This window comes from Neolamprologus multifasciatus, chromosome 4, assembly GCF_963576455.1.
Source record: "Neolamprologus multifasciatus chromosome 4, fNeoMul1.2, whole genome shotgun sequence".
NCBI lineage: Eukaryota > Metazoa > Chordata > Actinopteri > Cichliformes > Cichlidae > Neolamprologus > Neolamprologus multifasciatus.
In genome coordinates this window covers 12,552,929-12,573,175 of record NC_140442.1, presented here as the reverse complement: position 1 = coordinate 12,573,175, position 20,247 = coordinate 12,552,929, and the positions used below count along the sequence as shown (strand labels likewise).

The following is a 20,247-nucleotide window of genomic DNA, read 5'->3' as shown; positions in this document are numbered from 1 at the left end:
AAGCGCTTTGGGTGCCTTGAAAAGCGCTATATAAATCCAATCCATCCATTATATGAATACTCACTGAGCTATTGATGTGATTGCATCTCTCCTCGCCTCAGTAAAAGTCCCTTCCTTCTGGGTTTCAGCGCACATCTGCCGAAGGCCTTCAATGATCTATCACAAACACACAAACCAATTTATACCTAAAATGCAGAGACAGCTAGATGGAAAACAGCTTGAAAATGAAAGTGTGGACACACTTCAAACACACCTGCTTCAATTTGCCATGGATCATAAATTTTGGCAGACAGCCGAGGGCCAGGGCAGACCCACAACGAGTGAGCATCTGTGGATTGTTAAGCCCTTCAGTGTACTGAGACACCAGAGCATCTAAACATGTAAGGACACGGACATGTTACAGACATTAACCAAATCATACAGATTAAATCCATATTTGGTTATAGAATAATGAGAAAACCATAGCTAAGCTACCTTGCATTTGTGGGTCAGCCTGGCCTGGACTGGCCTGGTAGTACTCCTCACACAAGGCAGACAAGGCTGATACAAGTGCAGCCTGCAGACACAGGAAAGGGAAGGCCAGAGAGTAGAAAACAGAAAATAGTCCACAAATAAACAAATGGTGACAGTATTTGATTCCACAGCTTTTAAAATGACCAAACTAGTACACACTCTGGTGGAGCAGCCACTTTACCTTATACTACAGATACCTGTGTTTTGCTCTATTGATTGGTTACAATAAACAGATATAACTGACGTATAAAAATGAGCATCCTCATTCTCACTGGTTCCTGAAATGACCTCAACATTAGAGAAGAATGAAAGGCATTAAGCTTACCATAATGCCATCCTTTGCTCCACTAGAAACAAGATGAAGAGTCTTTATGGTGTCGTCTATAATCCACTGCCAGCCAGCTGTAACATAATACATACTGTTAGCTGTGATGCTGGAGAAAAAAAGAAAAGCAAAACCTCAGTGCTGTAAAGAACTGCCTTACTAATGATGGGGTCGTTCTTGAAAGGCATTTTGGACAGGGACAGCTTTTCTATAAGACTACAAACTGTGAAAAAAAACAAACAAAAAAAACAATCAGGAATCATCAGCATGTCATGCAACTATTTTTTTGAAATTCCAACTTTGCATGTAAACTTACTTGCTGGTCTCATCTGCTCTCCACCAAAGCCCCTATGTAACAAAATAAACATAACTGTAATACGAGTAATATATTTCTGATCTGCCATACTGCAATGTTAAACAGATTATTTCAGCATACCTGTACTGTTTTCGGTCGTGTAGCTGAAAGTGGGCCAACAAATTTAAATGAGCAAGAAGAGCAAAGTTTGTTTAATTTGAAGTTAATTTTGAAACTATTTTTAAGTTCATGCACTTACCATTTGGTGAATGTTCTTTAAAGCATCCACACATTCTGGAGAAATCATGTCCACCACAGTCCTATGGGACAAATACACAGCCCGATTTAATAGTGCCATCATTTAATGTTTACAGGGCACTGTCAAAGCACGCTGCTAAAACAATTACATGGACACTTTGAAAACACATCAAATCGTTATGGGTTATCTATATTGATAAGGACTCAGTAATGTGTTAGTAACAAAAAGATGCCACATTCAGGGAGTCCATTTTACTGAAATTTGTATGCCTGACAACATCAGGGCATGCTTCTAATGAGATGATAGATAGAGTCCTGGGGGAATCTGGTCCCTGATTTGAATCAGGGCATCACTGAGATCTTGTACTACCTGGTGGCATCATTTTGACCAAAATATAATGTGCCAAAGGTGCTCTACTGGATTTAGGTCAGGTGATTGTGGGGGCCAGTCAAGGGTATCATTGTCCTCCGGGAACTGCCTGGACACATGAGGTCGGACATTCTTGTCCACCAGGAGAATGCCAGGACCCAAAGCGCCAGTATAGGGTCTGGCAATGAGTCCAAGAATTTCATCCTGATACTTAATGGCAGTCAGTGTGCTGTTGGCTAGCCTGTAGAGGTCTGTGCATCCCTCCATAGATATGTCTCCCCAAACCATCAATGACACACCACCATATGCTGAATGATGTCACAGGAATCAATATTTTCTTTGGCTTCTCCAGATCCATTCACGTCTGTCATGTGTGCTCAGGCTGAACCTGCTCTAATCTGTGAAAAGCACACGGTCCTGCCAAATCTGGTATTTTAAAGCAAATGCTAATTGGGCTACGAGCACGGGGTGCTGGAGGACTACCAGTGAAACCTCTGCAAGGTCCAGTGAGGTATGGCCTCATGCTAGCAGTAGTGACACTTAAACTAGCAAAATGTAGAAGTGGCATGTAAAACCTTTCCTGTGTTGGGGGTTGTGTCATTGTTTCCCCTCTAGTGCACCTGTTGTTAATTTAATTAACACCAAAGCATGAGAATCAAACCAACAACCCCCTCTGCTACTTAAACGACCACTTTAATATGCCAGAAGTTTAACTGACTTAATGCTTTACTCTGATTAAAAAGTGTTTTTAACCCGTGTATATTAAGGTTTAAAAAGAAGTTTCAGTTCTAGACCAACCCTAGTTAATGCTACTTTTATTGCGTATATAAAGCCTACCTGTTGGTTTGAAGGCCCACTTTGTACAGAGCATGTGTGATCTGCCCACAAGCCAGGATGGCTCCATGCCGGCCATGGAGATCAATACCCACGGCCATTTTCAACAGCTGCGGTAAAACTGAAACCGAGCAGGGAGGGGGAGTATAAAATTTACACTCTTTATTTTTAATTGAAGGTTTCATTCAGTTTCATAAAGCATTTAGCAGTTGAACTAAAAGAAAAACATTGACTGAGGAACAGGTAGGGTGACATTGTTTACCTGTTGCTGCCATATAATCAGGCACTTGAGGCGTCAAGTTGTGGAGAGCTTTAGTGGCAAGCTCTCGAATCATACTGCAAAATACATACACAAAGATAAACAGATAAATAAATAACTGAAAACAAAACAGTGTCCTTTTCACATTTGGCAGCATTATTAATGCAAGTACTTACCCATCCCAGTGGTTGATCTTCATAGCTACTAAATGGTCAATCATTGATTTGGTGTACTCTGGGAAACCTGCTATATAGACACTTTGAGACAAGTAATAACAAAAATAACAACACACAGTTTTATGCATGTTTTGGTAACCAATAGAATGCAAACATCAATTTAGCCACACTTAAATCTCATCTGCTATCACTGTGCTATGTTCCTTCCTCGTTCTGTATTCAGTCATGCCCTGAGGTTAGCATCTTTCTTCATTTTCACCGCTTAAATGTTTACTATGTTGGTGACACATTCCTGCCAAAGGTGCAGATTCTTGTAAAGGGTAAAGTTTTTCTGCACTGGCTTCAATATACACTTTATCAAATGTGTTTGTGTATATACTGGGTTATAATATTAAGATTTTTGGTGCCATTACAACTCAGTTACCTTAACCCAAGGTCATGTAATGATGTGATGATGGACTGTACACTTTATTTAAAAGGTTAATTTGAAGCGAGTGAAGAGTGGAGCCCATTGACATAGCAAAGATGAGGTATGCTCGTGTTATGGCAACTTGTCAATCACAAGGTAGCCACTCCCTGAAGCATGCCATGGTTTACTGTCTATTTCACTCTGAATAAGACTGCAGTGCACACAAAGACCAGTTTGCTGTATTGAAAAGGTCTTGAAACTGATTAATCAAGAAATAAGGAAAGTGTTTACTATAGTATAAAATGGAAAAAAGTGTAATTTTCTTATAGACATAATAAAGTGTGACCTTATTTTGTCATCAGTCACAGAAGAATCCAGGATTATGACATTTCTGGACAAGTTTCTCTTTTTAGAGTGGGAGGCAGGGTCTATCTTCTAGAGAGAGAGTACACCACACACTTTTGGCCCGAATGATTTTTTTCTTGCTTGTCACTTATAGTGAGATAAGATATTTTTAATTAGGGACAACACACATAAACAGTAATGTTAGGAAAAACTGAGAATTAATTCTCTGCTGTGCCAGTGTAAAAAGAAAATGTATTACCTGTTTTCCAACATTTATTTTTAGGCTACTGTGACTTGTGGGCAGTGTTTCTTACCTGATGTTCAGGTAGCAGTTGTTGAGATTACCAACTGCATAGTAGTCTGCTGTTGTTAAGATGTCAATACCATGAGGAAATGTCCCCTATTGAGACACAAGAAACCAAGAAAGTGCTGAGATGTTTCTACTGCATTTCATTAATTAAAGGTTGCTCATATTATTAAACACTGACCTCATGATTATGAGATAGAAAACACACAGTTAGGTTCCAAATTCAAGAAACGATCTCACAGAGTCATTGCTCGAGGTCTACTTGCAAATCAAGCTTTTGCTGGTGCCCTGCAGTCACACTGGGAGGCTATTTCTTTACTTAAAAGGTTCTCACTAACAAGGCAAGTTTGAGCATGAGCTAGATATTTGGCAACAAATAAGCTTCAAATCACAGCGATTCTGTTAGTCACAATGTTCATGTAGTCAATACTGAGGTCACAAACCTGTCTGCCGACATTCTCCTGGAAGGCAGCCTGGGACAAAAAGAGACAAAATGAACTCCTGTCCTGTAACTGTATGTCTTAGTTAGGAAAGCATGGGATGTCGAAAAGAGAACTTACAGATGCAGCTCTGCGGCAGTTAACATTTCGATCAAACACAGCTGTGATCAGCAAAGCACTGCAGAAAGACACAAAGTATGTGTTAAATACATTCAACCGCCACCAAATGTGTTGGAGAAGGTAATAACTTTTTCTTGTCACAGGGCGTTAAGTAAAGATGAATCAGCCTTCTTGTACTTTGTTGTTATCATTTTTCTGCTTGACAAATACTTCAATTTTAGAAAATTCTGTAGTTAACGCTTAAATACAGTTTTTATGCATATGGAATTAAAAATATACTAATATAAATGTTAGACTGGCCCATTCCTGTGAAATTAACCTCAATGTTCACCAACAGTGTACAGATTCTTATGAGCGCACAGATGAGTCAGATGCTAGGTTTCAATTACATCATTATTGCAAACTGTGATTGTGAACCACAGATTCTCAGCACAGACTGTAAACCATAATATGATTAAGCATGACTGCCTTCTGACCTAAATATCCCCACACCACGTTTAAGTGGGGGCCAACCTGTGACAGGGTGAGACTGACTGCTGTTGTCCTTTTTCCCTTCATGTACCCAGCTTCAGCAAGATCCCAGCATGGAGATTTTAGCAGCTGCCCAATTTGGCTATGCTAACTGCCCTCACCCTGAGGGTTTAGAAAACAAACTTCCTGGCTGAACTCTTGACATAAAGGTTACACTAAATTACTTTTACCACTGCTACAATTAGTATATAGTTTATTTATTTAAGTTAGTAAGAATACAAGTGCATGAGTGTGCCCCCAAGCCACTGGCAAAAGTGAGTTTTCTGTAAATGTCATCAAGCTTTGATGAATAGAGCAGGAACCAGCTTGTCTTAGCATTACTGCCAAACGGCGACCGAAACCTACAACAGCAGGCGAAACCTGGCAGTCCTGTAGGCTAGAGAAAGGGAGGGTGTTGTCGCGACTGCTGATGATAATTTGCAGGGGTTCAAACTGACACTGCAGAGCTGGTCTGCACAGTCACAGGCCACAGGTCCATACATGCACACCAAGAAAAAGAGCTCAAGGATGAGATAAACCGTTACTATTAACAAAGACTGAACGCACGTCAATGGGTGATGTCGTACTTCTCTGCATGGTTGCTCATTAGATGGGAAAATCTCCCGATCTTGGTTTTTATTTTTAGAGCTAGTTTCTGATTTTAAAGTGAGGCATATAAAACATTTACTCAACAAGTACCGTCTGTTAACGTTCATGTAAAAACAAACAAACAAACAAAGATTTCAGTACTTCTTGCCATGCCCGTATAAGCATGCTGCATGCAAATGAAGTCTTAACTAAATGCCTGCAGTTTAACATAGTGGCTGCTGCAGCAACATGAGGGGAAAACATGCAGAAAGAAATGCACGTCTAATAGAGTTATTGCAGTCTATGGTAACAGAACATAAAAATCATTTTTATAAATTTGATGAGGACTGTAAGAAAAGACCAGATTTTGGTTCCTTGTTTTTCTAAAATAAATTTCCCTTCATGCTGCACCAGGGTAAAAAAAACCTCAGAGTCAAACACTAAAACAGAGCAAAATGTGCTCTTTAGCAGATATGCTAGATAATACTCCAAATGTCAACGTCCGGCAAACCAGGAATGCAGATCTTTAGATACTGGATCTCATTTCAAAACCGAAACGTAATATAAAAATTTCTATGTAAAAAAAAAAAGGACTATAGCCTTTATTTAGCATATAAAGCCCATGTTGTGCATTTGCTTTAAAAACAACAATAAAAAAAAAGTACTTTTCCCACCCACTGTCTCAGACAATTGGAGCTTTACTGAATCTATTTGATTCTTACAACATAAAAACCCAAACTTGTAGCCTATTCTAAATTGAACACATGAAAACATTATCAAATGGGGATGTATGTTGCCTGTGTGGGGACATGCAAGACTGATATGACACAGAAAAACTGGTTTGAGGCAGTAAAAACACCTTGCAGTTTCTATGCAAATTATAATGATAATGTCACTCCTAACAGCTGCAATCAAATGATTTGATTGATTGCTTGACATGTCACGTTATGCACCGATCTCTTGATTTCAGCTGGTTCTTTGCAAAATTTCTATCCTCCATTTTCAACTGTATTATATTCATTAGAAAGGTGTTTCTGATTCTTAAATGCATTAACTTTAAACTGCTCAGGAGGATAAATGCTGACTTTGCTTGACTATTAAACCGTAGCAAGGTACTGAAGGAATCTAATGAAACTGGAGATAATTCTGTAAGTAATTATTTCGCATTTTACTAGTGGAAGAATGATAATAGTTTTCCTCTGGGGAAATGAGATTTGTTATACATTTCTATAACAAGTGAAATTTCCCCTTTGGTCCACAGATGGGCTTAAGATTCACTCCTATGTGTAGTGTTGGGCAAGTTACTTTGAAAAAGTAATTAATCATAGTTACTAGTTACTTCTTCATAAAAGTAACTGAGTTACAATATTCTAAAAGTAATTAATTACTTGAAAAGTAACTATTGCTTTAGTTAAAAAAAAAAAAAGTAACCCTCTGGGGTCCAGGGTATAATTGGCCATTTTTCACTACTTTTGATGTTTCCTCTGCATTTCACCGTTAAAAACTATTTACTTTGCCTTGATTGGTATCATTGATTTTCAGCACAACCTCACGTGTTTGAATTTACAGTTATGTTTTCATTTTGACATACTGTATTAACGCAATTGATCTAAAATCAGACAAAAAACATAAATTCCAAGTAGAAAAGGTCTTTTACTGTAACAACCACAAACATGTTTATTTAATCATATTTCATAACTTTAAATGCAAATATAAATTGCCAATTTTAAAATCATATGCACAAGTTTTGCAAACAACAACAAGTTATTTGAAGCCCTTTACCTTTTACCCTTTTTTAAATAACCATTTCAAACTATTTACAGAACAATCAGCTGTTCTGCATTCAATAAGATGCCACACAAATTATTTGTGCCACTCCAAAAAAAATAATTTCTGTCCACTATGATGGAGAACATCACAGCCTGATACCTGCAGACAGCAGTCACCTCATTGCTCTAACACACTAAACATCACACATCTCTCACATCTCAAAACTCGCTCTCTCTCTCTTTTCTGCTCTCTCTCTCTCTCTCTTGTCATCACTCCTAAAACTTCCCCCTATTCGTAAACAACTAAATGTCAGGTTGCCATATCATTTTTTGATTGGTCGACATGGCGCATTTTTCCACCAACTCGAAAGAGGTGTTTTTTGTTTGTTTGTTTTTTTGGTCATAAGCAGAGAGTGCTTGCTAGCGCTGTCCTTAGTAAACGTGACGAAAGTATTCGGGACAAATGCGTATATATTGTTTATCATGACTCTGGTTTTACGTGGCCTATCGACACAATTTAAAAACTGGTATATATCACCTTGTTACTTTGTCATCTTGAAGTGGTCGTGTGATTGGGTTACCACGACTACTTCATTCTTCCTCAGTCAAACAGCAGCACTCATGCGATTGTTTTGCCCCCTTAGCTCCAGGTGTTGTGCAAAAAAGTGATCGTCGAGCAGAAAGTGATTGCCGCCCGTCGGAGAGCGCGCCGCTGCTTAAAGCTGTAGCGCCCAGATTACTTACAGTTACTTCCGTGCAACTGATTATAGGTGCTGTAAGCTAAACACAGCTTCAACCATCTGTTTGTTGAAAAATAGTAACGCGACCGCTCCGCATTTTCTTGTTAGTAACGGTAACGGCGTTGTAACGATAGGAATAGTAATTGGTTAGATTACTCGTTACTGAAAAAAGTAACACCGTTACTTGTAACGCCATTATTCCCATCATTGCCTATGTGTAGCAGTGTTTCATGTGTATAAGGGAAGGTTACCTGGCAATCTGAGTGACAAAAGGTTTGAGCTCCTTGGGTTCATAAGCCCTCGCGAAAGACCAGCAGACGTAGCAGGCAGCATCACGCACATTGGAACCGACACTGCACGCTCCTCTCTTTTCCTCGTAGATTAGGGACTTGATAATGAGTGGCAAAACTGCAAGCAGACAGCGCAGTGAGATGAAAAGTTGTCAGAAATGTCCAAAATATATATTACATAAACTGCTTGCAATGTTTTTAGTAAGCAAAGATCACTACTTTATCTTCACAAAGCTTCACTTTTGCAATTCCAGATTAAAGGAGAGTAATACAACATGAAAATAAGCTAGCACCAGTTCATAAGACTTTTCAAGGTCAGATTATGAACAATATAGTAAGTGCATGTTATTTAGGATGATTATCAAAATAAATCTGTTTCATAATAACAGAACATTTGTTTTAACAGAACATAAAAGGACTAATAGGAGAATAAATGGCCCACCTGCTGTTAAACTTTATTTAAAACTTCATATACATTTTTTGTTCAGTTGGAACCAAAAAGAGGAAGAAGGATTGCAAACCCCCCCCCCCCCCCCCCCCCCCCCCCCACATGTAAATCATTGCTTGAGGCTTGACAATACCAGGTACATCAGTGTTGCCCGAGGGCCTTGCTGTTTAGATGAAGGCTCCACCCACAGGTGAGACAACTCCTCAGAGATAGAAACTCACCACACAACAAATATCAAACACATTCATGATCACACACACGTTCACCGACTCTGAACTCCGAGCACGCACCAACGGAGGTGTCCTGACCAGAAAGTGCCGTGCTGAGCGTGGAGCAGCCCACTGGATAAAGAGGATAAGACACTGACCCTTTGGCTAGAGAAGGTAGGGTTTGTTTTGTTTTTTTCTTTTTTTGTCTTTCTTTTATTAACACTAAACTTATTTTCAGCACTCTATCAAAGCATTTCTGTGCCAATGGATAAGACTGACTGTGATTTGTAATGGTGTTTCTAACCATTTTTATTGGCTGCATTTAAGGGTAGGGATAACTGTGCACCTGCTACCTCTTGATCTTAATTAGTCCCTGCTCAGGCTGCAGTAACTGAGCCACAGGTAAATATCTGAGCTCTGCAGACAACCTTTTAATCAGGTCTAAAATACTTATTTAGACAGCAGACAGACGGCCTTCTTTAAAGAATATCGTCTTTAAAAAACTAAACTTACCTGATCTCACTCCATCCAGATTTATTTTAAAAAACAAGTAAGTTTAGATCCTTTATTTTATTTTTTGCTTTTGTTTTTTTAAAGCTGTATTATAATGAAAATAAAGACTTGTTATAAGAAGACTTTCGAAAGACTTTTGCTTCTTAAGAAGGGAGTGGTTTTGCATGCTACCACAGTTGGACAGAAACTCGAGTGGCAACTTCTTGCAACAGCGCATGACAAGCAGGTTCCTCTGAGTCCGCCCACCAACACTGAACTTACAGCTTTAGGTGATGATTCGTTTCAGAAGCCTGAAGTGCTACAGGTGCCATCCTCGTTTGCAGACTTACTAATTGCTGATATTGTTCAGCTAGCGTGAGCGCTGTATCACAAGAAAAACTATTAAACAATTACTTCCAATACTCATGCGTCTCCTGAGCTGGTGAGCTCATCAAGTGATAAATTCATCCCGCAGGTGTAGTCATGGGAAGCAGGTGGCTGGTGGTTCCCACGCCGACAGCGCAGAGTTTAGTCGATTGAGAGAGAGAGAGGGAGCGAGCTTGTCCTAACATGCCCTCGAGGTTTGTGCTAGAAAGTGTGTAGTCTAACTGTCTAGTGGATTAGCGACTCTCTAACATTAGAGGCGTGATGAGCAAAGCAATTGCAAAACCGATTGCCGAGTGAAAGTGCGAAACATGTGGAGGTGTTTGCAGGCTGCTGTCAATCAACCAAAACGAAACTAGGACAGAACTGCATCTATGCAAACGTGTGGCAACATTTTTGCATATGGTAGGCTACTTTACATATTTGGGTATATTTCTGTTTGGTGTCCACAGCACTGTGAAGTAACAGCTGCAGAAATACATTAGCCCGAGGGCTCGGTGTTTTGTGCAGCTAGAGATTTTCTGGCTGAGCAGCTGAAGAAACACTCACCGAAAAATCAACCACTTTTTACGGTAACCAGTCAAACAACTTGAGCAGACTTATTACTTGACAGCAAGCTTGGGAATCTGGTACAGAGTAGGGTTGGGCATTTGGATGGATTCACTGGCCATCGGCAACTGGCCTAGTCCATTGACAGTTGTGACTTTTTTTGTAAGACGGGTGTGTTTTGTTTTTTTTGCCGATTTATTGGCATGTTCACTTTAGAATAGAGGTACTTCAGTAAAATCTAAACCATTACTAAATCTCCAACTATGGCACGCTATACTCTTCTTTCAGAATCAAGATGGAGACTGTTCAAGAACGCAAGCCAAAAAGACCCCACTATATTCCCCGACCACCAGGCAAGCCTTTCAAGTACCAGTGCTTCCAGTGCCCGTTCACCTGCAACGAAAAGTCCCATCTTTTCAACCATATGAAATACAACTTGTGTGAAAACTCCATCTCCCTCATGTCACAGAAAAGTGGGCAAACAGCTAGACACATGAAGGCAATGGCAAAAGCAATCCCTCCTAAAACTAGGGATTTAACAAATGCCCAACCAGCAGTTCAGAACAACACTCTGGAGAAGCAGGGAGCTGAAGAGAAGAAAGCTGAGAGCACAGATGACACAGAAAAGGTTGATGTAGGGTGTGACAGTCCAGTCATCAAGGACAGTCAGAATGCAGCAAATCCAAATATGGTTTTAGAGACAGAGAGCACGGAAAGCAACGAGGAAAAGGATCAGACGCGCCCATCTGCCTTCTCGCCTGTCACACCCAACCGTGACGGAACAGAAGCTTTCAAGACACCTGTGAAGCAGACCGAGGATTTGCAAGCTCCTGTTCCCACTTTCAACCACCCACGCTTCCCATGGGGTACGGTTTCATCATCCATTCCCTTAAAATCATTCGCGCCTCTCTTGGTTCCCGAATATTCTCCTTATCTCCAGCCTGATCGGCCCCTATATCCACCTTACTATCTTCCAGGAAATCACCATGTGAATGAGCCAAACTCTCCTTCCTTTCAGGCAGATTTTCTGGATTCCCAGAGGCCTATGGTACAACAACCAGTGACTCCAGCTAACACTTCCCCATTTCCCTCTTTCCCATACAGGTACTGTCATCCTCTTCACCCAGGGCACCCTCTGCCTTACACTCTGTACAGACCCCATGAGCTTTCTATGCCAATTGCAGGACACAGATTTATTCCTTTGGATATGTATGGCCCAACTTTTGGCCATAAAGACTATGACTTGTACATACATTCACGTGCCAGTCTGAACCACCCACACACTTCTACACAAGCAGAGAGCCACCACGGGCAAAGTGGAGACAAGGCAACAAGGCTGAGTCCCAAAGAGGGCAGCTCAGCTCTGGGATCCCCTGACAGACCCAGCCAAGCTCACATCATCCAGCGAGACTTCGAGGTGCTGCAGTACACCAACATCAATGAGTCACAGATTGGCCCACAACTAGGAAACACGTCTACAGCGGTGCAACCCATCAAAAATGACTTAAGACCAGAGGAGTGTGCAGAAATTTCAGCTCAGCACGTAGACAGAGGGTAAGCAAAATTCAAAATTTTGGATGTATTAATTTTAAAAAAGTTTCTGTTTCTATTATTGTATTGTTATGTTGTGTACATTATGGTTTTGACCTTTCCATTTCAGATTAGCTGAGAACAGGAGATTTTCCTTCATGTCTGATTCTGATCCACATCCTGAAACTTCATCAGAGCGTCATAAAGTCGACAGCACAGATGATATGGCTCCCCTCAACCTCTCGACAAGAAACCAAGACAAGGAAAAAATTCAGTCTGTCGATAGACTGAGCTGCTCAGACACAGTGAAATCAACAGAGCATCAGTCGCCCCTGAACCTCAGCCTCAGAACTTCTCAGACCAGCCCTGTATGCAGCTCTCCAACAAGCACTTTAGAAGATCTTCAGCAGAGCTCCATTGAAAAGCTGGATGAAGAGCCTTGTGACCAGAGGCAGACTGCAGCTCTGGCACTCTGTCAGCTAGCCATTGCATGCTCTGCAGTGTCTTCACGTGACTTCAGTACTATAGACGAGCCCTGGACAGATTCCACAGAAGCTAAAAGTCCTGTTTATCAAGAGAAGAGCAAACAAACGACCAGGGCCAAGGCAACAGCCATGAAAAGACCACACAGTGGAAAGGCTGAAACCGAATGCCATAAACCCAAGCGAGTAAAAGCGCCCGGACGGGTTCTGAGGAGGAGATCTCGTTGCTGCTAACAACTAAACTCTGACTATAATAAGGACTATCTCTGATCTAAAGTCTAAAAGCCTCATTGATAATGGACTTCTTATTGTATTGATTTAGCACTGAAAGATTTGACTGTCTTAGCCAATAGCACTGCTACAAGGTTAAAAATGTAAAATGTTACACTGTTCTTTTTTTTAAATCTCAGAAATGACTTGAAAAGGTGATGAGCAAATTTTGCAAGTTTTCTAAAGGTTGAACAATTATGTAAAGCAGACAACTGTAAATGTCATGTCATATGTATAAAGATGCTTAATAAAATAATAAAAGTTGTTTACAGTAGTCTGTGTATCATACATTAAGTATTGAGATATTAAATCACCTACCATCTGTCAGTCTGGAAGGCAGCAGCAGTCCTCTTCTACCCAGTTCAGCAAGTGCCAGGCAGCCTCCATGCCAAGCGTTGTCGGTTTCCTGGAAGCTTCAGGATCAAAACACATGCAAAGCATATCAAAACGCAGAACACTGCCCCTCTATGAGGGGTAAGTAACAGAGAGAGCCGAAATGTCCCAAGCATGAATGTACCTGAAGCAGTCCAGCACTGATCCAACCACCTCATCTGCCAGCTCCTTGGGAAGCCTTCCAGTCACCCTCCCAATGCTGAGGGGTTAAACAACATAGATTACTGTAACACAACAACTCTTTCTCATGATCTGCTTTTGACATGTCAAAATACCAAAGACAAGCAGCAACATGGATGCGTTTTTATAAACAGTTCAGGTTTTTCAAGTGTCATATGAAAGGTTTGTTACCCCTTTGCTGCAGACCAGCGCACGATTGTTTCCTTATCTTTCAGTCCCAATAGCAGATGTTCTGTAGAATTACATGCAAATCAGATTTTTTTTTAATTTTATTATTATTTTTTAATTTTTTGTAAGGACAAACATTTTAAATTAATTGGAGGCAGAAACTTACCAATGACAGTCTCCACTTCCTCGGGAATGTCGTAGTCCTCCTCCTGTTCTTTTGTCTCCACTTCAGAGGTCGCAGCAGTACTGTCTGCAGCTGATTGGGACATGGAAAGGTTTGCTGCTAAGGATCGGCTGCCTCTCTGATACCTGAAAATTTTGCATATTACAAAAAAGCACACACAAGAAATGCATTTGTGTGTTTCTGCTTATTTTAAAAACTAGCTGGTACTAAATCTGACCTCCAAGCGGCCAAACGGGGCTTTAAAAAGGTAAGGCCGAGCCTCTGGGTTAATTTCACACCAAGCTTCCTCAGCATGGCCTCGCTGCTCTCTGACAGATGCTTCTTTTCCAGACACTGTAGAACTGCAGGAGCTGAGGAAATTTATTTATTAAATTTATTACATGAGCGAACACACAGCAATATATAAAGTTTGTGGAAATTAATACTTAGATTGAAATATTTCCAGGTAGTGAAGCTATTAAACAATTAGTTAAACAACAATCACATGCCAGTTATACAGGAGACAGCATGTCAGTGATATACTGAGAGGTATTTTCATATATAGGAAGACTTAGCTATCAATGACTATAGAGAGGTAACAGTTAAAATGTAAGTATGTCTTTAATCCCCAAAATGTTGGGATGTTGTATACAATGCAAATAAGAGAGAATTCAATGATTTATAATTCTCATAAACCCATATTTTATTCACAGCAGAACATAGAAAATTTTAAAAATGTTTAAAATGAGACATTTTACCATTTCTAGAAAAATAAAATATTACTTAATTTTCAATTTAACGGCAGCGACATGTCTCAAAAAAGTTGATATGGGGTCAAGGGAGAAAAGTAAGTGGTACTAAAGAAAACAGCTGGAGGAACATTTTACATCTAATTACGTTTTACAGAGGCAGTTTCTGAGAAGTAAAGACGGGCCGAGGTTCCCCAGTCTACCGAAGACTTCATCTGCAAAATGTGGAGCAATTTCAGAATAATGTTTCTTAACGTAAAATTTCAAAAGCTTTGAATATCTCATCATCTGCAGTCTACATAATATCATCAAAACATTCACAAAATCTGGAGAAATCTCATGAAAAGGATGCTCATGATTTTCAGACCATGAGGTGACACTAACACCAGAATCATGATTAAAAACAGGTGTGATTCAGGCATGGAAATCCCTTCATGGGCTCAGGAAGGCTTCCAAATGATTATCTGAAAACAGCTCATAGAAGAGTCTGGGTGCTGAACTGGCCCGCTTGACCTTTCACCAGCTGAAAACAGTTGGTGGATCATGAAACAAAAGATACCACAAAGAAGGCGCAGGACCAGTTGAGCAGCTAGAATCCTATACCAGACAAGGATGGGAAAACTTCAGCCTCTCCTAAAACTTCAGCAACTGGGCTCGTTAATTCCAAGACATTTAAAAGGGGGGATGCCACAGAGTGGTAAACATCATCCTGTTCCAACCTTTTAGAGGAGTGTTGATACCATCAAATTCAAAATTTCTTCATTGTGAACAAAATACAGGTTTATGAATCATTGAATTCTGTTTTTGTTTATATATTTCACAGTGTTCCACACTTTTGGGAATTGAGGTTGCCAATTCCCCAAACTGTGCAAATGCATCACAATAATGAACTACAAATGTAAAAAAAAAATAATCTCAAGCTCCAGTGATTCTTTTTATTTATTTATTTTTGTCCCCAAAATGAGACTGTAGAGCAGGGGTAGGCAACTCCAGGCCTCGAGTGCCGATGTCCTGCAGGTTTTAGATGTGTCCTTGATCCAACACAGCTGATTCAAATGGCTAAATTACCTCCTCAACATGTCTTGAAGTTCTCCAGAGGCCTGGGAATGAACTAATGATTTGATTCAGGTGTGTTGACACAGGGTGATGTCTAAAACCTGCAGGACACCGGCACTTGAGGCCTGGAGTTGCCTACCCCTGCTGTAAAGCAAAGTCTTGCTTCTTACTTTGTGCATGAACAAAGAAAAGGAACCTACCATACTGCAAGAGGTCATCTCGTTTTCCATGCTTGAAGAGCTTTGCCTGTAACATAGTTTGTTTTTTTTAATGCAGCTGGTACATAGCTGCACTTTTAAGCATCTCCCATTAACCACAAAAACATGTAAGCTTGAGTTCTGAAGTCTTGAGACTAAATGCACAAAGCCAGTTTTGAACGCCCTAAGCAACACCTTGGCTCCAGGTTCATTTAGCAAACATTAAGTGCGAAGCGACGCTTTTTAAAAACATGCTATACAAGTTTACGCGCCAATTATACAACATTCATGTGCATGCTTGTGGGATCCATTAGATCACCTTAGATTAGACAAAGTGATCTAAACATAGCTTATCAATGAAGATGTAACATGGGAAAAAACGTCTTGTCTTTTAAAAAAAAAAAAAAACAAGAAACGTTTTGCTTAAATCATTAGATGAAATTGAATTAAGTCACTTGAAGCAAGAGATCCCACACACGCAGCAGGTGCATAACACACCTGCTAAAACCACACAGGCTATTGTGTGAAGCATACCAGTCATGTCAGCTCTTGTAAGTCCCCCTCGACAGGTTTTTATACACACCGACTACACTGTCTTCAAACACACATACACACACAGACAAGTATGCACACAACATACAGGCTTGAGTGTGAGTGCGTATGTTTACCAGAGACTGCAGAGCACCATCCAACACCACAATGTTTCTTAATGATTGATCATTGGTCTGGGATATAGTGGTTAGATTCCAGTCCAAAAAGTCTCCGAGGCGCTTTTGTTTCACATCAGGGCGAGTCATGAACCTGCAGAGTCATGTAAAATAAGACAACACCATGAAAGACCAAATCGCTGACACTAAATATAACAAGAGCAATCTTGCCCTCTACTGGATAAAGACTTGATTACAGATCAATCGTTTTAAATTGTTTGTTGGAATTTACTTAGAACGAATTTACTTAGAATCTGAGATATATTTGTAACCAGAGGCAAAATGCTTTAGTAATGATCTTGTATGGTTTTCAGTTAAAAACATATTTTCACAAACATAAAGGTGCAAAATTAAAAACATCGTAACTCTGTTTTTTAGCATAGCTTTGAAGCAACACACTGTAAAATAATTAAGATTATGGTCATTTGAAAAATACCCTGGTTTCCACTAGACTGAAAGTGACTATGATGTCAGCAGCACCTGAAACACACACCATATCTTAAATCTAATACTGCATGCTACACTCTCCACTCCAACACACAGATGTCTAATGGAACAAATACCAGAAATAATTTATTAAACAGCAGGGGGAAACATTTTTAGATCATAAAACACTAAGTTTAAAATAAAGTCCATAAGAATTTGAACAATGTAAATCACTAAAAAGATTTTAAGTCGAAGAATCAACATGTGGTTGAACTGCAGACTTTCAAGTTTAACTCAAGGGCTTTGACAGAAATATTGCCTCGACAATATTACTACACTCTGCTCAGATTCAACCAAATGCAGGTGCATATATCCCACCCAATGCTAATGATAAGCTTGCTATGAGCGAAATCCATGCGGCCATAAGCAAACAACAACCTGTACACCCTGAGGCTGCATTTATTGTAGCAGGTGACTTCAACCACTCCAACCTAAAGACAGTATTAGCTAAATTTTATCAACATGTCTCCTGCCACACAAGAGGGGACAACACAGGACCATGTGTATACAATTGCAATTATTTTTCTGATAACATATTTTATTCTGTTATATATATTATTTTATTCTATTCTATAGTATATAGTATCTTATTCTTATTATCTTATCCTACGCCAGAGTTTTTCTTAATTTTTGCTACTGTAACTTTAGACTGTTCACTTTCTGCTGTGGTACAACAAATTTCCCATGTGTGGGACTAAAAAAGATTATCCTTATCCTATCCTATTGCTGGAGCCTACACGGTAACGCCCCTCCCCCACCTGGGACAGTCTGATCACCTTTCTTTGTTTCTCCCCCGAATATTCACCGCTCATCAACCGTGTGAAACCATTAGTGAAGACAATCAAAGTGTGGCCAATGGGAGTAGGTTGTGTACTCCACGACAGATTTAAAAACATGGACTGGAGCATGTTTACCTCTCAGGTATGTTACTAAAAACACTGTTTAACTTTAAGTGTCTGTGTGGTATTTGTCCACTTACTTTGATACCAATACAGATGCAGCATTTCTTGCACTGTCGCTCACAACTAGATAAGACTGTGGAAGAAAAAAAATAGTGCGATTATTCATACTGTTTAAAAATACACAAACACATACTGTATTATGCAAATTTGAAAAAATTGACAAAAATCTTAAATGACAAGATTAAATCTAGTGCCAATATCACACTGCTGGATTTTCTTGTTAAGGAATCTCTGGTGGATCCGTTTGTACAGGAAGGCATATATATCATCAAAAATCAAGCCGCAACCACTACATAGCGACTCCCAAAGTGTGGGCCGGAACCCCCGGCGGGATGCAAAGGTACTGTAGTAATAGAAATTCCCTTTAAAATTACTCACAGGTACGTACAGTTAAATATTTCTATAAATTAGTTTATGTATATAAAAACAACATTAAAACTGGTAATATGAGATGGTTTACTCCTTATTCTGACCTAATTTCACTACTCTTGCACTGAAGTTTGTGTCTCAGTGGAAGGTGGGTCACACATTGGCCTTAGCACTTTACATATGACTGAGTAGCATTAGCTATCTATAACCAACAGCCTTTGTTATGTTTTTTAAATAAGTTTTTCAAGGAAACACATCACTTTCTTTTTTATTTTGATTTGAGTTAAAATTTAAGACTAAGTGGACCCCGTGCGATTTTCTTTTTTAAGTAGGCAACAGCACTCTTGACTTTGGCAATGGCTGTGCCAAAACATAAAAACATCATATCACATTGGTATAACTAACCTTGGCAATAGCTAGAATGCGATCCATGATAGGCTCTCTAGCCTTACCACCATCTGACTCGAGGTGGCCATCCAGACGAGAAAGATCGAAGGGTATGAGGCAGGTCATAGACAGCCATAACAACAACATGTACCGAGTTTCCCAAGTCTGGAACAAGTAAATAAATAAAGATCAAAACAATATACACTATTGCCTATAGGTATATGTAACTGATGCATCAGTGTGAAGCTATTATTTTTCTCTTTAAACTAAAGCCTCACCTCAGAGTCACTGGGATCCTGTCTGGACATCAGGTCCAGAACTGGCTGGACATCGGCCACCTCATGAGGAAAAAGCTGCATGAAAATCTTATAGCCTCTGACCTAACCAGAAATAAATAAACAACGTGCAGGATTAGTGAATTTGCTGCATAAGACATGTGAGAGTGCAATCACCATTGCGGCTTTTATTCAGTGCAGTCAGGAGGTTTTTAATGAGAAAACTAACCTTGCAGATTACGTAGAGGAACTTGAAACACAAATGAACCAACGAAGGTGGAGACTTTTCACTCCTTATAAAGTCCAGTATCATATTTAACATCCATTCTAAAATTTAAAAAAGGAACAAAATAAGGAAGGAAGTGTTTTTATAAACTGAGTGATTTTACTTGTAAATTTGCTGTTGTAGTGTACCTAGATGAGGGTCCAGCAGATGAGGCTGCTCTTGATATCTGTTCATTATTACTGCAGGGAGAAATTAGCAGACCATCACGTCTCCAAACTAATCACTTAAAATTGCTTATCTTGGGGAAGCTGATTTAATTGTGACCGTCTCACCCAGGAACCTCTCTGTAGTAGACTCCCTTGGCCCCAGGTCTCCGTGCACCTCCGGCAGGCTGGAGATGAGGGCTGTGGTCTCGCCTCTCTCACTGAAGCTGCCCAGCACACAAGTCTGGACAATAGAGTCCGCCTCTCCTCCTCCTTCACCACCGGAAAACCCATTCTCCGTCTCCGATAGAGCCATTCTCGCAGACCTTTAGCACGAGTATCTGTTGCAAGTTATGACAGGTTAGCTAGCTAATATTAGCATTTGTGCCAACAAATAAAAGTGGAAAAGTGGAAATTATTCCACGAAACTGGTGAATTTAATTAAAACATATACTGATAAGATGCGTAGGAGGTTCAGAGAGTATACGCGCGAAATATGGCAGCTCTCAAAATTACATAAACTTCACTGGACACAACTATTGTTGATGTCTATAAAGATGCAGCTAGCTGTTGTAGTCGTACCCCGCCCCGGTACGGCAAGCGAGATGGCTCACGTGGTTAACAGAGGCGGAAAGAAAAGTCCCAGGTCACGTGTTCTCTAGGCCGTATTAATGCGGGGTATGTTTACTAACCTTTTACTAAACAGTTATTTGGGCTGCTGTGAAGTTGACCTAATAATGAAACATTTCTATCCAAATGGGAGTATTTTTCATTTCCATGCCTCCGTTCACAGGGAATTAAGATGTGTAAATCT

At 39.9% G+C, this 20,247-nt stretch overlaps 2 protein-coding genes across 5 annotated transcripts in view; one reads left to right on the top strand and one right to left on the bottom strand.

The window, feature by feature from the left end:
* Nucleotides 1–20,164, bottom strand: part of tbcd (tubulin folding cofactor D) — a 35,098-nt gene extending 14,934 nt beyond the window's left edge. For 2 of the 3 annotated variants that reach the window (XM_085155954.1, XM_085155956.1), the window contains exons 1-28: nt 19,563–20,164; nt 19,419–19,469; nt 19,234–19,331; nt 19,008–19,109; nt 18,748–18,894; nt 17,991–18,046; nt 16,487–16,619; nt 15,822–15,867; nt 14,055–14,187; nt 13,820–13,962; nt 13,657–13,717; nt 13,430–13,504; nt 13,231–13,325; nt 8,510–8,666; nt 4,652–4,709; nt 4,535–4,564; nt 4,099–4,184; nt 3,031–3,111; nt 2,858–2,931; nt 2,599–2,716; nt 1,393–1,453; nt 1,275–1,297; nt 1,155–1,186; nt 999–1,061; nt 839–915; nt 475–556; nt 254–372; nt 65–156 (exon numbers count right to left, since the gene is read on the bottom strand). In XM_085155954.1, the coding sequence (XP_085012080.1) occupies nt 65–156; nt 254–372; nt 475–556; nt 839–915; nt 999–1,061; nt 1,155–1,186; nt 1,275–1,297; nt 1,393–1,453; nt 2,599–2,716; nt 2,858–2,931; nt 3,031–3,111; nt 4,099–4,184; nt 4,535–4,564; nt 4,652–4,709; nt 8,510–8,666; nt 13,231–13,325; nt 13,430–13,504; nt 13,657–13,717; nt 13,820–13,962; nt 14,055–14,187; nt 15,822–15,867; nt 16,487–16,619; nt 17,991–18,046; nt 18,748–18,894; nt 19,008–19,109; nt 19,234–19,331; nt 19,419–19,469; nt 19,563–19,749 (2,480 nt within the window). In that variant the 5' untranslated portion in view covers nt 19,750–20,164. The remainder of the gene's footprint in view (nt 1–64; nt 157–253; nt 373–474; nt 557–838; nt 916–998; nt 1,062–1,154; nt 1,187–1,274; nt 1,298–1,392; nt 1,454–2,598; nt 2,717–2,857; nt 2,932–3,030; nt 3,112–4,098; nt 4,185–4,534; nt 4,565–4,651; nt 4,710–8,509; nt 8,667–13,230; nt 13,326–13,429; nt 13,505–13,656; nt 13,718–13,819; nt 13,963–14,054; nt 14,188–15,821; nt 15,868–16,486; nt 16,620–17,990; nt 18,047–18,747; nt 18,895–19,007; nt 19,110–19,233; nt 19,332–19,418; nt 19,470–19,562) is intronic. The other variant, XM_085155955.1, reaches the window with a different exon arrangement.
* Nucleotides 9,147–13,177, top strand: znf750 (zinc finger protein 750). 2 transcript variants are annotated; one of them, XM_085155963.1, is made up of 3 exons: nt 9,148–9,379; nt 10,919–12,184; nt 12,291–13,177. In XM_085155963.1, exons 2-3 carry the CDS (start codon nt 10,926–10,928, stop codon nt 12,874–12,876), a joined length of 1,845 nt encoding a protein of 614 aa, XP_085012089.1. In that variant the 5' UTR covers nt 9,148–9,379; nt 10,919–10,925; the 3' UTR covers nt 12,877–13,177. The 2 variants fall into 2 exon arrangements, with proteins under 2 accessions (XP_085012090.1, XP_085012089.1); XM_085155964.1 differs by having other exon boundaries at nt 9,147–12,184.
* Nucleotides 20,165–20,247: the final 83 nt, after the last annotated feature.

What these genes read in the sequence shown, in the direction of transcription:
- znf750 (XM_085155964.1), top strand. Translation starts at nt 10,926, where the DNA reads ATGGAGACTGTTCAAGAACGCAAGCCAAAAAGACCCCACTATATTCCC. An exon ending in GCTCAGCACGTAGACAGAGG is followed by an intron (nt 12,185 to 12,290) that starts GTAAGCAAAATT and finishes TTTCCATTTCAG; the next exon opens with ATTAGCTGAGAACAGGAGAT.